Source organism: Silurus aristotelis, assembly GCF_946808225.1.
Source record: "Silurus aristotelis genome assembly, chromosome: 3".
NCBI classification, from domain to species: domain Eukaryota; kingdom Metazoa; phylum Chordata; class Actinopteri; order Siluriformes; family Siluridae; genus Silurus; species Silurus aristotelis.
Window position 1 is genome coordinate 6,605,126 of NC_139576.1, and position 15,762 is coordinate 6,620,887.

Here is a 15,762-nt window from a genome sequence, read left to right on the forward strand (position 1 = left end):
GTATTATACATTTTGGTGGTGTTTCCGTAACCTGGAAATGAAAACTACACATGGTCGTTGATTTGCCTTTGAATTCTATTTTGTCTTCTTTTGAGGGCTCAGCAAAGACATCGAAATTTATGCTAACATAATGCTCTCCCTGCTCGCTGACTTCATTATCAGTCATCGCTACCAGTCTTACAGCTTTCTGAGACTCATCAGCTTCCTGCGGAAACTCAAACTCAAGCTCGATCTCCGATGGCTGGTCACCATCAAATGATGAATTTCCTACAACCAAATCGAACTTCTGTGGCTGAACTATGGCACTGCCCAGAGACACAGCAGTGAGTTCTCTCCCTCTAGCCTTTCCTGAAAAGACTTGTGGGTTCAAGACCTTAAGTGATGCCCTACAAAGTGTCTCGCCCACAACATTAATGGCTCGACATGTATAAATGCCACTATCCTGCGGGTTGACCTTTAGGATCTTGAGGAAGTGATTGTCCCCATCAGAGCTATAAATGTACTTTTTCTTATCATGTGAGATCTTTGTATTTCCCTTAAACCATGTCACTATAGGCGAAGGGATTCCCATCAAAGAGCATTCAAACATTACAGCTGTATTATCAGGTGTCTCTATATCACATATTGGGTTGATAAAACGTGGTGGCATCTCTGTGACCTCAAATGCTATTTTATAGTCGTCATTTTCCTGAGCTATGAAATCAAAAGCGCCCTCATCATATGTACTTGGCAGAACGTCAAGAGATATTATCATGCTTTTGTTGTCAGATGTATATTCTGGTATAGTGACAATTTTGACCTGTTTCTCAAACTCTTTTACCTCATTCTCATCCAATTCAACCTCTAATAAAATCTCTTGTGGGGAGGGAGACCTTGACGGATCCTCATCCTCCTCAACATCAAATTCAATTACATGCTGATGAGTAACAGCAGGTGGTGCTAGCAGTATCTTTGTCTCTTGAGACCTCACAACAACCAGAGCAACACTTTTTGCTTCACCAACATAATTAACTGCCTCACAGATATATTCGCCTTGATCGTTTTTTGCAAAGTTATGAATTTCCAATGATATGTTATCACCATCTCTTTCGATTGTCGTTCTGTCATCAGGGACAAGTCTTGTTTTATTTCGGAACCATTTCACTTCAGGAGATGGCAGTCCAAAAACTTCTGCAGAGAAGCGCAATGTATCACCTTCAAAAACTCTTTTTCTGGTAAGAGGCTTAAGAAATGCTGGAGGAATTCCTTGTACCTTTTCTTGAAGGCTCCCTAAACCTAACAAATCCCGACCCTCTGGAAGAATCATAGTCTCATCAATAGTAAATACAGGAGGGGTTGTTTCAATGCCCTCATCAACTGGGGACCTTAGAAACTTAGCTGGAGAGTACAGTCGATTACTGGAGATACTTGGTGGCCTTTTGTGCTCTACTGGAGAAAATGGATACCCAGGAGGGGTTGTGGCACCACTCGGAGTCTCAGTGGAGGTGTGGAAAGATTCTGGTGATTTTGGAAATTGAGAAATTTCTGTCGATGAAGCAGGTGTGTAGAAGCGTTCAATTTCTGCTATCTCCTCACTGAATGTGCTACCCACTTCAATGGACATTTCAGACTCTGGGGACAAGGGTCTTCCCCAGTCAGACGGTGGGTTATAGAAGTCGTAAACAGCACTAAAAGTTACCTCTTCCTCTTCAAGTCTTATACCAAAAGCACCAGGTTTGACAGCTTTTTGTTGTTGCCACTGTAGACTTTCTGCTGCCATCTCACAAACAGGTTCTTTTTTCGCACGCTCACACTTCTGTTTTACCATAACAGATTTTGCTATTTCTGGTACATTTCTTTGAGTCCCAGCATCTTCTTGTGTGCCACTCTGGCTTGATTCAATATTTGACGGTTTATAGTATTTTTCGCTTTCACTGATTGGTTCAGTTCCTGATTGTGCAGATAGCTCTACTTCATTTGGCTTGATTATCAGGGAGACATGTTGAGTGGAAAAAGCACTGCTATCCATCTCAAGATGACTACCACCTGGTCTAGCAAAGGCCCCTACTTTCCCCTTTTTTATTACATTCTCTACTTGATTACTTTTTATTTCAGGACTACTAAAACTATCTTTTATGTTTCTTATTTGTTCAGGTAATATTGCCTGGGGTCTGATTAAAGTTGGGGACTGTTGGACTTCAGTGGCATGTGCAAGGGGAACGAAATGATGCAAATCCAATGGTAAATCATCAATTGGCAGTCCAATACTTTTTGTAATAAAAGTTTCTGTTTCTAAAGAAGTACTTTCTAATGGGGAGTTTTTGCAGGTAATTAATGAAGTAATCATATATCCAGTATTATTTGAGGAACTTAGTTCTTCTTTATGCGGTTGGATCTGAAATTCTGGAATTTCCTCCACTGGGTAATATGACTTTACCTGTGAGTCTACTGTTATATCATCTGACTGTCCTGTGAAAGATTCTGCTGTCTCAAATGCCTGTTTTAATTTTGACACATTAACTTCTGCCCTTGATGAGAGCAAACCACATCCAGTTATAAAAGGCCCACCTGACTGAGCAGCTTGATTATTTTTGTCTGCACCTTTCTGTTGAATAGTAGATGCATCAGAAACTGCAATAAAATGGCTTATGGGAGACCCTGTGCTTTCTTTAGTTGGAACAGGTCTATAAACCTGAAAGGCACCTTCCTGACCTTTAGTAGACAATTCTTTGAATGCTACAGAAGTCCCTACTAATGTTTTGGGCCTAACTGCAGGAGTAATGGTACTTGAGAATCCAGCAGAACTTGGCTGCTCCAGTATTTCCGAGCTAGAAAGGGCCCCAGTGTTGCCCCATTTTGTGGAATTTAAAAATACAGAAGCTACACTTTGAACTTGACCAAACCTGTTTGTGGCAGTACATGTATATGTCCCTGTATCAGAGTATGAAAAATTATGAATGTGAAGCTTATACATTTTGTCATGCTCTTCAAAGTCATATCTGCCAGTGCTGAGGTCAAGAGTAAGATCATCATGCAGCCATGTGACAGTCGGTGCAGGTTCACCAGATATTATACATTCAAGCATGACGGACTGACCCTCATAACAGCTATTGTCCTCTAGCTGTTTAAAAATCTGGGGTGCCTCGCCAAGATCATCAAAAGAAAATGTGAACTTGTGCTTCAAAGATTGAGAAGTTCCCTCGTCTGGTGGCGGCTCAGTGGTCTTGGTAATGGGCTCGAATATGTCCTCGGTTGTATCTAGCACTGGTGTTGGGGCAGTTATCCTGATTTCTACTGGAGAAGAGTGCCTATATGAATCAGAGGAGCAAGGAACATAGATAACTTGTTGAGGTACTTGCAATGAGAACTCTCTGTCTGACCTAACTTTCATCAGTGACTCAAGTTCTTCATTGATTGTTTGTTCTTCAGCCAAAACTAATTCTTTGGTCACCTGAACTTCTTGAGGAGTCTCAGACCAAACCTTGTGTTCATCATCAGTTACTTCCAGCATGCAAGAGATACTGGCTTTTCCATGTTTGTTTGAAAGGTTACACGTAAAGGTGCCTTGATGGTCTTTAGTAGGATAGTAAATTGTTAATGTTGATGATTTTTCTCGTGTTCGTACATCAAAGTCTGGATCACTTATTATAGCCTGTCCATCTTTACACCAACAAACCGCTGGCTTTGGGTCTCCATGAAACTGGCACTGTAGATCAGTCATTTCTCCTCTTCTAACTTTTATACTTGGCAGTAAACTTGTAAGAAAAACTGGTGCACCCAATTTTATTGGTTTATCTTGAACAGTCATAGGTTCTTGCTTTAAAAGTAACATTTGTTGCTCTGTCTTGCTGCAGACCTCTGTGTCCTTTGCAGCACCCTGATAACCTTTAATTTTCTGATTTATCTGGCTTTTAGTTAGCTGCTCGTTGTTATCCTGGGGCAAATCTTTAGGATAAGTTGTATTAGAAGTGGTTTGATCTCCTTCAAACAAAATTTTCGATGACATTCCACTATAAGCAGGATCTCTTACATGCACAATAATGGGTTCTAAGCCTTCATCAGTTTTTTGAGTCAGTGATACAGTGGGAGTCCAGTCAGGGTCCAACTCAACACTTTCCTCCTGCTCAGTTTGAATGTCTTGTTGCCATTTTTTAATACGTGTAGCTAAAGCCTCCTCTTCACTGACAAGATAGTCACTTTCAGTTTGTAACTTTTTACTATCTTGGTGAGAAACACTCTGAAATTGCATTTGCATTTTACTCTTACCCTGCCCATAGTCCTCAGTGGAATCATCAGTATAGAACATTTCCTTTGTTCTTGGTGGCAATGACTGACTGATTTTGGACGACTCCACATCCTTCTTTGCAGTTGTATCCTCAGCATTCCCAACCAAACTCACCCAATCTGGCTCCACAGGAATGGCATGGTCTTGTTCGCTCAAAACATCATGCTGCCATTTCATAATCCTTTGAGTCAAAGCCTCCTCCTCACTCTCATAGCGCTCACTCTTACATTTCAGCTCGTTAATTCTCTCGCGTGATAAATTCGACTCTCTTCGTGGTCCATGTTCATACGTGGGCTTTTCTTGTGATGATCTGGAAACTTTTGTAAATGAAGGCTCTCTCTGGGGATCCACTGAAGGACCTTTTTTGTATTTTTCACCTTCGGATCTGTAAAAATGCAATGCTCTTTCTGTATCTGCATGACTCTGATTCCATTTCCTTTGAATTGGTTGGACTATGGGCTCCTCTTCACTTGCCATGAGGTCACTCTGACTTTTAAATGTCAATTGGTCTTGCACCAAAAACGGTTCAGTATGTCTTTCATGCTCACTTAAAGCCTTTTCTTTGGCTGAAGGCTCTAAAAATGATGGAACTCTCTCAGTTAATGTTGAAGGTTCCGTCCTGTGAATTCCATATTCAGCTTTAGGAACACAAGATTCTACATCTATGGACCACTCTTGTGTAGGACCCTTTGCTTGACCTTGCTGCCATTTCATGATTTCTTGTGTTAAAGTCTCTCTTTCATCCGCCAAGAGAACACTTCCACTTTTCATCTCAGACATTTTAGCTGGTGACAAATGCTTTTCACATTGTAATACTTTCTCTGGTTTGAGCATTTCTTTGACTGAGGACCTCACATTTGTGATTGAAGAATCTGATACCAACTCACTTGATCTGTGATGCTCATCTATGGTTTGTTCTGTAGCTAAAGATATTGAAGGACTTGTGAAAGATGAATCCTCTTTATCACCCGGTTGATGCAAATGAGTATTTTCTTTAGACCACTCAACCTCCTCATAACCCTGTTGCCAAGCTATTTGTTGGGCCAAGGGCACATCCTCACTTAATAATACCTCGGTTTTTCTATACGCACCTGCTTTCTGTTGTGCTTCACATTCAATTACATTCTCATCTTTATGGGAAGTCAAATTTGATGTTAAGAATTTTTGAATTACAGCTTGTGGTTTGCTAAGCACTTTGTCTTCACATTTATGAAGAATGGAGCCTTTTGCTTCAGACCTTTCAGCAGTATCTGCCACTGTTTCATCTGACTGTACACCCTCCTGCCATTGTCGAATACGTTTAGCCAAAAAATGCTCTTCAGTCTCTAAACACTCACTTTCTAAGTTTTTCTCAAAGACATTTTCTATAGACATTGTTCTTGGTTGTAACTGCTGGATAGGAACAAGTTTACCACCGTTTGGTGGAACACTACTTACACTGAATGTTTCTTTTACAGTCAGTGGTTTGCTACTGGATGTTTCTTTAGATCTGGTCTCCTCATCTGAAGTTTTTATATATTTAGGAATGTTTTGAGAAGCTTCACCTGCCTCAAGCCATTGCAGCACAAAAGGTTCTTTTGCCTTGGCTTCCTCTTCCCATTGCCCAAAAATACTGTCTGTACCAACTGAAATGTTATATTCCACCTCCTTTGTTGTCTCTTCTTTTAAAATTGCTTTTTCATTCGTTTTGATTTCAGATATGCCAGACAGGTTAGCTTCCTTAGTTCTGATATCTTTTAACGGGAGCTCACCTCTCATTATTTGTATTGCCCTGGATCTAGACTGTGGTTCAAAAGAGTGCTTTACCCTTGATTGCGTGGGCTCTGATTGTGTTCCAAGTCCACTAATTCTCTCCAACCTTCCCAGGAAATCTGTTGAACGTCTATTCAAGGCCCCCTCACCCTGGTCACTATGACGAGCATGCTGTAAGTCTGACAGTGGAGATGGCTTTACCCTATGCTGTTCTGCCAATTCTGAGAAACTAGTCTCACTCGTGACTGATTCAAAGTCAAATTCAGTTGAGGACATTGTTGATACCGAAAGCCTCTTTTTCTTTTTTACAGCTTTTTGTAAAAGATTAAGCTTTGCTCTAACCTCTCCATGAAGACTATCCGTGTCACTAAATCTATCACTACACCGATCACTGCATCTATCGCTAAACCTATCGCTGAACCTGTCACTGTACCTGTCACGACCAGAAAACCTGTCACAGTAAATGTCACTGTACCGATCACTAAATCGCTCGGGTCTTTCGAACATAGGCGGTGGAGAACGAGCACGTTCTGAAACAGTTTCAAGCTTACTGTCTTTTTCAGGCGCTCTCGAAGGAGATGAAGTCCTAAAATACATTGTGCGGAATAAAGAACTCTTGTGTCTGTGACGGCCCCTTGATTGCCCTTTAGTAATTTTATCAAATGGCGATCCGACACATCTTAGATCTACTCGAAACTTTCTTTCTTTTGTTTGATCAAGAGAATCTAAGCTTGAACAGGATTTATCGGAACGTCTAGAAAGACTAAAAGTGTTTGCCTCTTGTTCCTCCCTTAAAGACACGAGCAGAGATGCTGTAGATTCTGCAGACCCCTCCGTGTTAAAAGCCATGACTTTGTAGCTCCCTGAATCTTTCTCCTTAATGTTACTTATGGTTAAAATTGTTAAATGCACATGCATTTTACTCGCTGTTTGTATACGGTGAAGGTGGTCCTTTTGAATTTGCTTGTTATTATGAAACCATAATATTGTAGGAGGCGGTCTCGCAACTAGTTTGCATCGAAAAGTTGTTGCTTCCCCCTCCAAAACAGATCGATACTTTAACTTTTTAACAATAGAAGGCTTAATATTTTCAGTCCCTTCCTCCGTGACTAAACCAACATCTAAAACTTCTTCAGGATCTGATACAGCACCGTGTGACTCTTTTCCTTTTCCGAAGCATTCAGTTCCCTTGTTGTAAATCAATTCTGAAATAGAAGGGAGACAAATTTCAGCAACAATGCCCAGCTTGCTAAAACAACTAAAATGTATTTTAAATGTAATATATAATATTAATAGATTTATTAAATGCATGCATCAAAAACACAAAGCCATAAAAAAACTAAAAAAAAAAACAAATTCACTCACCATATTTGTTCGAATAAACGCAAGACTCGATTCTTTATTAAAGATTCTGACTCGAAAATGGCCTGGTGTTTTGTTCCTTCTTCTGTGTCCTTCTTCGAGGCATAAATTTCTTTTCAAAGCATTAAAATATCCAAATATATTCGGATTATCTGAAATAAGTTTATTTAAGAAATGGACCTGTATATATCCTAAAATATTCCTTACCTGACTTGCAGAAAGATGAATAAACGCCCTTTCTAATCCTTAGATTGACGGATGAAAACGTTTAGAGAAAAAATGTTTCTCTATTACATGAAAAGATAATAAATCGTTAAGGCAGATCTATATTTGTATTAGAAGGCGTTTATTCGAACTAATATAGTTTAGAGGTATAACCATGTTATTTATGAAGCAAACAACATTAATCACATACCACTGTCTGCAAGCCAGTCTAAGAAATATTTGCAGTGGAAAGTTCCAGATGCAGGAAACATATAAAACTATTAAAAGATATGGCTAGTTCCATATCATTTAAAAGTTTGTTTCCTGTGGTCTGGAAGACTTAGAAGATACATATCCTGCATATCCTTTTTTTTTCTTTCTTCATGCTGTTTAAGATTCAGATGCAAAACCCTACATTTCCCAAAATGCTGTACAGCAAACATTTTATCACTCAAACTGCTTGCTATTTTTAAATATCATAAGACAAAAAAATGAGCAAAATTCAAATGTTCTCTTCAAGAAGATCTGAAAGTGTTTTTATCCAAAAGATCCATGCAGTTTACAATCATCACCAAATAGTTCTGTTGAATATATTACATCCAATACTCAAAGAAAGAGGGGGGAAAAACATTAATTGCAACATGATAATGTAGAGAAGTCTTACCTTTGCTGACTTCTTCCATTTTTATTTCGATTTCCTCACGCTTGGTAACTGCAAAACAAGAATTTGAGGGAACTTGATGTTAGAAAAATTTTAAATATCAAGATATGAGAATCTGTCAAAGGAAATTTCATTGAAGATTCTCAACACGAATTTTTATATTCTGTTTGTTTTGGTAAAACTGAAACTTATGAGGATGAAAAATGAGAAAAAGCATGCATTTGCCAAGATGACACTGAGGCAAGTACAAAAACTTTTCGAGAAATTGCAAAGATTAAATATCACTTGTGGTTTCCAGATTTAGGGCAGAACCCCAGAACCACCTTGTGACATTACACATGTTGGAAAATCCATGATTATGTTTGACATTTGAGGTTTTAACAAAGCAGAACTGTTATTTGTTTGGGATTTCTTGATACCCACAGGCAGTGCAAAGGTGCTTTATACTTGTCACATGTACATTTACAGCACAGTGAAATTCCTTTTTCGGGTATCCCAGCAATGTTAGCTCGGGTCAGAGCGCAGGGTCAATCATGATACAGAGCACCTGGAGCACAGATGGTTAAGGCTCCAAGAGTGGCAGCTTGGTGATACCGGGCTTGAACCCCCAACCAGTAACCCAAAGCCTCAACCACTGAGCTACCACCTCCCACCTCAAAGTGTGGTGCAAAGACTTGGCCATGTTTCTTTTGGACATTAAACTTGAATGAATTTCGCATGAGTGGTCAATTTTTTTGTGTTAGACATTCTTTGGAAAAATGGTATTTTCAAAGATGATTTAAATTAGCAAAAAAAAGAATTAAGAGAAATGGATGAAGCTGGAATGAAGTAATGAAGCTAAGATAAGAAACATGAAATGTATATACAAAAGTATAAAAGTCAAACTAAGAAAGATTATCCAGTTTGGAGATGAACACAAAATGGCAGATGATATGAATATTTCTTGGATGGTGATTTGGGATGATGTGATTACATTGTAAAAATCCACCTTCAATGTTGAGCTGTATAGATGTTGTCTGGGTCTTTCCATCTTTATTTTTTACCACACAGTGGTAGATTCCTTGGTCTTCTGGCTGGATATCATATATCAAAAGCGATAAAAGACTTCCAATTTGTTCAAATTGAATCTTTTCTGTAGTGGTCAGTCTTTTACCATTGTGACACCACACAGCATTGGAAAGTATCTGGGGATTAATTCTGCAAACAAATTTGGCCACTTCATTTTTCTTAACATTTAAATTATTTAATTTGTGGTACATAAGTTGGCATTTTCTCACAGAGGACTCCTCCGAAGCATTTTTTTCAACTTCAGGATTTGGTACTTCAGTACTGAAAAGCGTTGCTGGAGACCCTGCTATGGACCGCACAGTAGTTGTTGACTGTATAGCTTTTAAAGATGGATCATGTATTTCTTGGTAGTCTGGTGAGGTTCCCAGGTAAAGAGAAAGTGAAGGATATTGGTACTTTATTTGAGGATCTTGATATTGAATATTGCATCTCATCCTTTCCTTTTGCCTTTGAGATGTTGTGGAATCGGGTAAAGAGGCTTCTTTTTGAAAGCTGGACCTTTCAGAGAAGGCTGATGGCTGTGGGACTTCAACTGATTTTGGACTAATCTCTGAAGAGTGACCATACATTGTTTCAGAGACAAAAGTTTTATCTGACAACATTTGAACTTGTTCATCTTTTAAAGGTACATGTCCTTGGTTTCTTGTTAAATCTGTGAGTAGAACGAGATTTTGAAATCTGACTTCATGAGGATCGGTTATGCTCTCACTTGGCTTTTGGAAAGACATAGAGGGTTCCTGAATCTCATCATCACCTTCCACTGATTTTGACCATACAGCAGTAGATTTCTCATGTTTTGCTTCAATAAGAGGAGAAACACTTGGTAGGTTTTCCAAAATGTGTTGGTCTCTTGAAAGAGTTATGTCGGTGGTTTTTGCATGTATAGTGGAGTCTGAGGAAGTTGAGGAACTTGGCTTTCCAGACAAGGCTGAATTTTGCTGAACGACAACATCGACTGCAACGAATTTCGACCATGCATCTGAAGGTATCTCATCTGTGGCCTCAAGAACAAGAAGATTACTTGCCAATGGCTGGACTTGTTCAGTCTTTATTAGAGAGTCATGCTCTGTTTGTTTATGGAAATCAGACCTTTGAGTTTGCAGAGTGGCCATTTTTCTCAAAGAAGATTTAAAAGTAGCCACATCTTCAGATTTTACTGAAGTTTTTTCCACAGAGGATGTGGTGCTTTGTATATGCACAGGGATATCAGATCTTCCTTCTTGTATAGATGCTCTGGCTATAAAGGTCGGATCTGATAAATAAAATTCTTCCTGAGAAGAAACAATATCCTTACTTGATTTTTCTAAAGGTGTTGAAAGTTTTGGAACCTGACCAAAATTTACATCTGAAATAAGACAACTGTGCTGTTTATTTCCATCAATCTCTCCCTCTTGTGGCAGTTCTTGATCTTGTTTAGCCTCCATAACCAATTGCATTTGGTCTTGTAGTGAAATCATGCTTCGATCATGAGTGACATCTTCATGAGAGACAACAGCAATGTTCTTATTTGACCTGTGAGACAGAGTTAATGATTTCTGAATGCAAACTCCTTTAACAATAGGAGATTTTTTGAGTGGCATATCAAAGATGAAAGAATCACTTGGCAGATTTTGGTCTTGCTGGACCTCCAGACCTTGAGTTTGGTCTTTTTTTACAAGTTTATCTTTTTGCTTAGTATATACAGTAGAGACAGGTAATGCTATTTGAAGTGGGTCAGTAATTCTCTCACTTTGCTGTCTGGAAGACATTGATTTTTGGCGAAAATCAACACATTTTGGAATTGCTTCTGTTGCTCTCTCAGGGGTGAATGCAAATGGTACAATGTTACTTGGTAGTTCTTGATATTGTTGAGCTTGTAGATCTTGTTGTGCCTGTAGTAAATCATCATGGCTGATTTCATTCTTTCCTTGAAAGGTATATGACTTCAAAAAAGGTTCATCTGCTTCTGGTTCAGCACTAGCCAATTCAGAGCTAAATCCTCCTGTCAATAAAGGAATTTCAGCACTTTCTTTCGGTATGTATTTTTCTATATACATTGTGGATGTAGTGAAACCAGGATCTTCAAAATATGGTTTAGGTTTTTCAGTACATCCTGCAGCAGATGTAAATACTTTTGTAGAAATCTTGGGTGATTGCTGTGTTTGTGCTTGATCAAGTAAAATCTGTGATTGTTTTAAAAATATATCCGATGTCTTTGTGTCTATACTGGGATCAGAAAAAGGGACTTCTTCATGGCTACCAATAATAATGCTCTTACTTGACTTTCCATAAGAGTCTGATGATTCTGTAAAGTCACCACCTTTTGCATCAGCTTTTGAAAAAGAAAAAGATGTCTCGTATTCTTTTTGATAGATAAGAGGTTTCTGTGACAAGTTCTGTGCATCTAAAGATAAAGGTTGCTGACTTGATAACATCATGTCTGTAGTATTACTACTAGGAGCAGTTGGCATTGTAAAATCTTTATAAACTTTTGTAGCAGTTTGTTTGCTTGAAGATTTCTCAGGTGAGGTTTCGGAGAAAAAAGAATACATTGAAAGCTTTTGCTCTTCACGGCCTTCCAAATCTTGTGACTGTTTCCTTATTTCTGTTTCACTAAGTACCGTGGGGTCTGCCATACATAAGTAATCACCCATTCTTTCATGTGGCTTTTTAGCTGGACTAGACAGTTGCTGAATCTCCACATTGCTAATAGATTGTGATGTCATTGAAGATCGATCAGGTGTAGTTCCAGCAGAAAACAAACTATCACCTGGCAGAACAAGTTCTTGTTTATCCACTGGCCCTTCGTGTAGAGTAGGTTTTAATCTTTCAAACAGTTGTTTTTGAAGACTGGTTGTTTTTGTAAGAGATTTTTCAGACCGTGACATACTCTCATTAGCACGATCTTTAGAGGTTTCATCTGATCGATACAAAGAAATACGTTAGGCAAGTAGATAAGGAATGCTACAGTAATGCTAATTGGTGGAACTACAGTACAGTTTGCAACAATAGTGTATAAGAAGAGTGGATTACAAACGTGTTTTCGCTAAGTAGCCTTTATAATGTTACCACAAGCTCAGGTTTCATTTTGTGCTGTTAGTAAGAGTGATTGAAAAGTCTCACTGTGGACAATCTGTGACAAGCTTCAGTTGAGGGAAAAGGTGCTCTTACAGTTAATCAGAGTGCGTTATTGGAATACAAGAGTCTCATCTTATGTATATTACCTTCCATGGGGACTGTAAGGGTTGCTGTACAAACAGCCTCTCCAGCAGAATTGGTTGCTTTGCAAGTGTACTCTCCAGCATGCTCAGAGAAAGTATCAACTATGATTAGTGTAGCAATGCTCGTCATTTCATCATAATGGAAGACAATATTTTGATTCGATTTGACAGGTTCCTGACCATGAAACCAACTTATATCTGGTTTTGGAATGCCAGAGACACAAGCGTAAAATCTGGCCACTTCCCCATGAGGCACAGTGCAGCTTACAAGAGGTTGAACAAAAGTGGGCTTCTGATCAACCGGTTCCTTCGTTACACTCTTAAAGCTTGAAGAGAGACTGGACAAGGCATGCCACTGAGAGTCCTGAGATGTTATGTCAGTAATTTGTTTTTTCCCTGTGAGGAGGCATTGATTTGTCTTTAGCCATTTGATATACCAAACATTTTTTCCAAAATTAAGATTTTCTAGGTGTTCAAAACTCCAACTAGTACAGGTCCAAAACCAATAGCAACACCCAATGCACTTGTAATCATTTGCAAATAATAAATAGTTACCAAATCACATTCATTAGCAGATGCATGAATGCAGTAAAATGAACATTCTATAATAAAGTATGTTAAACTCACCCTTCAGTTGAAGTACAGCGGAGCAGGAAACCATTCCAGCAGAATTACGAGCAACACATGTGTACTCTCCTTCATCCTCAGGATAAACTCTGGCAATCTCTAGCTGGCAGCTGTCATCAAACTGAGACATTCTGAAGAAGTTTGACTGTTTGATCTCTTTGTCTTTGCAGAACCAGGTAATTGTCAGATCTAGAAACATTAGCAAACAGCAATTTCTTTACTGACTTCATCTTTTGTGTGCACATAGAACATAAACCAAGGGAGATGTAGTTGGAGAGTCGGTCAGCATATCAGGTGCTTACCTTCTCCAGACACGCGACACTGAAACCTGGCAGATGCTCCTTCAGTGGCAGATGCGTGTTGTATTGGGGATATAATCACAGGTGGGGATAAAGGTGCACCGGTGTCAGGTGAAACAACCTCAGGAACTATGTAAGAATATGGAGAATATGCGTTAATAATATTAGTAATAATAATTATAGTCATTTGGCGGAGTTCAATCAAATGCATTTTAAAGTTTACCTTCAACGTTTAGTGAGGCAGAGCTGGTGGCCTGGCCATAGTCATTTTTTGCCTCACATTTGTACAAAGCTGCGTCCTCTGGGAAAACTTCAATGAGTAGAAGAGTGTGTTCGTTTCCTACTCTCTGGAACTTACACTTGAATCCAGGAGATAATGCCTGAGAGTTCTTGTACCAGGAGACCTGGGGCTGAGGGATGCCGGTAACTTCCACTGAGAAGCGTGCAGGTTTACCAGCCTCGACAGACAAAGGCTCCAAATGCCTGATGATCTGAGGAGGCTCGGGAACTGGGGACAAGGAAATAAAGTCTAATGAGAAGGAGCAAAGTCACATAGTATAAAATCTGGCTGTGACATACATATGTACTGCCTGGTCAAAAAAGGATTCAAATAAGTGTCATTATTGTGATGATTGCTATGTTTTAGCAGGCAATTCTTTTAATTCTAACTGATGCTTTGTGTAGCCTCTCATTTTAAGATCTGTCCAGGGTACTGTTAAAACCTGAAAGTTTTGGTAGTGGTGAGCTGATGGAAGAAATTAAACAGATTGATAAATGTAATTATTTTATTTGTATTTAATATTCCATTAATCGACAGATGGCAAACTATAATTACTTTTTTTTACCTATGGTTCTCCCTGTGCATATAAATATCCATTACCCATGGTTTAATTTATACTATTTGAGTGTATAGTAGTTAACTGATTAAATAAACACATAGAATGAAAAGTTAGAACACAGAAACAACACTTACTGTTCACATGTAGTGTCACTACACTTCTGTTCTTCCCAGCAATAAAAGTATATTCTCCAGCATCAGTCCTCAGAGTTTCGGTAATTGTCAAACGATGGATTTTCCTGATGGTCACATAGCTATAACGCTTATCAAGCGTGAACTGAATTTCAGCACCATTCCTGAGCCAGCGTCCTTCAATGTCATCCTCATTAACCTCAAATTCCAGTGTAGCTCTTTGCTGCTCAAGCACCTGAAAAAAAAAAAAGACATTTACTGTGAGCGTTAACAGTTATGACCGTTAGTGACCATTGTATATGGCAACATTACGGTTCCAGTCGCAAGATATCGAAAGAGTTTGTGTGTAAATAATAAGTACCGTTACTTCCTTCTCGACAGGTTCGCTAATGCGGACATCTTTGCCCTCGACTGTGAGTTGAGCTTTGGATATGCTTGACCCAGCAACCACTGAGTATTCCCCAGCATCAGACATTCGAACAGTCTGTATTAATAAGCGCTGAATGTATTTGTCTGTAGTAACTTTGAACCTGCAGGGTTTAATACAAAATTAAATCAGAAATCTTGACTCATCAAACGCAATTGTAATATCAAATGACTTAAAAACTCTGCTTAGTAAAAGCTATTACCTTTCGGATAGCTCAAACTCCTGCCCGTTTTTCATCCATGTGACTTGAACATTGGGTTCGGAGAGCTCACATTCGAAGATGGCCTTTTTCTTCTCAGTCACCTTGATATCTTTGATGTGTTTTGTAAACTCGATGACACGAGCTAGAGATTAAAAAAGTGACCAAGTTAAGTGCCTAGAGAATTGACTGAAATACAAATCGCTGTTAAGGGATGAAGTAAAAACTTACCTTCGACAAACAGTTTTGCTGATGTTTGAGCAGATCCTGCAACAAACTTGTACTCTGCACTATCCCCAAAGTGCACATTACGGATAGTGAGCGAGTGTGTGAGCTGTCTCGAACGAGTCTGGCACCTGTCGGTGGATCTAATCTCTACACCATTCTTCAGCCATTTGTAGGTAATACCCTCATAATTAACGGTCACTTCGAAAGTAATGGTGTCCTTCTCTTGAGCATTGAGGTCTTTGAGCATGGAGGTGATGAGTATAGCTTTAAAAAGAAACAAGAACAGAAATCTTAACTTTTTACATCGAAATGTCTGGGTTATTCTGCATTCTTACATTTTTTCATGAACCTGTTTATGATGAGATTTTATACTCAATTTTGATATATAGTCTAATAAATTATTACTTCATTCTGTTAAGTCTGAGGGGACAGTATCATTGCATGGGTTGCCAGTCCATAGCAAAACATTCACACCTATGAGCAGTTTGGACTAGCCCATCT

The 15,762-nt window shown here is 39.0% G+C and overlaps 1 protein-coding gene across 29 annotated transcripts in view; it reads right to left on the reverse strand.

Annotated features, from left to right (window-relative positions):
- ttn.2 (titin, tandem duplicate 2) overlaps positions 1–15,762 on the reverse strand; it is a 179,061-nt gene that overhangs the window by 139,589 nt on the left and 23,710 nt on the right. For 23 of the 29 annotated variants that reach the window (XM_083536178.1, XM_083536174.1, XM_083536173.1 and 20 more), the window contains 9 exons: positions 15,265–15,525; positions 15,037–15,178; positions 14,769–14,937; positions 14,411–14,642; positions 13,661–13,945; positions 13,441–13,566; positions 13,139–13,327; positions 12,515–12,907; positions 8,247–8,294 (listed from right to left, as the gene is read on the reverse strand). In XM_083536178.1, the coding sequence (XP_083392304.1) occupies positions 8,247–8,294; positions 12,515–12,907; positions 13,139–13,327; positions 13,441–13,566; positions 13,661–13,945; positions 14,411–14,642; positions 14,769–14,937; positions 15,037–15,178; positions 15,265–15,525 (1,845 nt within the window). The remainder of the gene's footprint in view (positions 1–8,246; positions 8,295–12,514; positions 12,908–13,138; positions 13,328–13,440; positions 13,567–13,660; positions 13,946–14,410; positions 14,643–14,768; positions 14,938–15,036; positions 15,179–15,264; positions 15,526–15,762) is intronic. The other 6 variants (XM_083536168.1, XM_083536167.1, XM_083536171.1 and 3 more) reach the window with 1 other exon arrangement.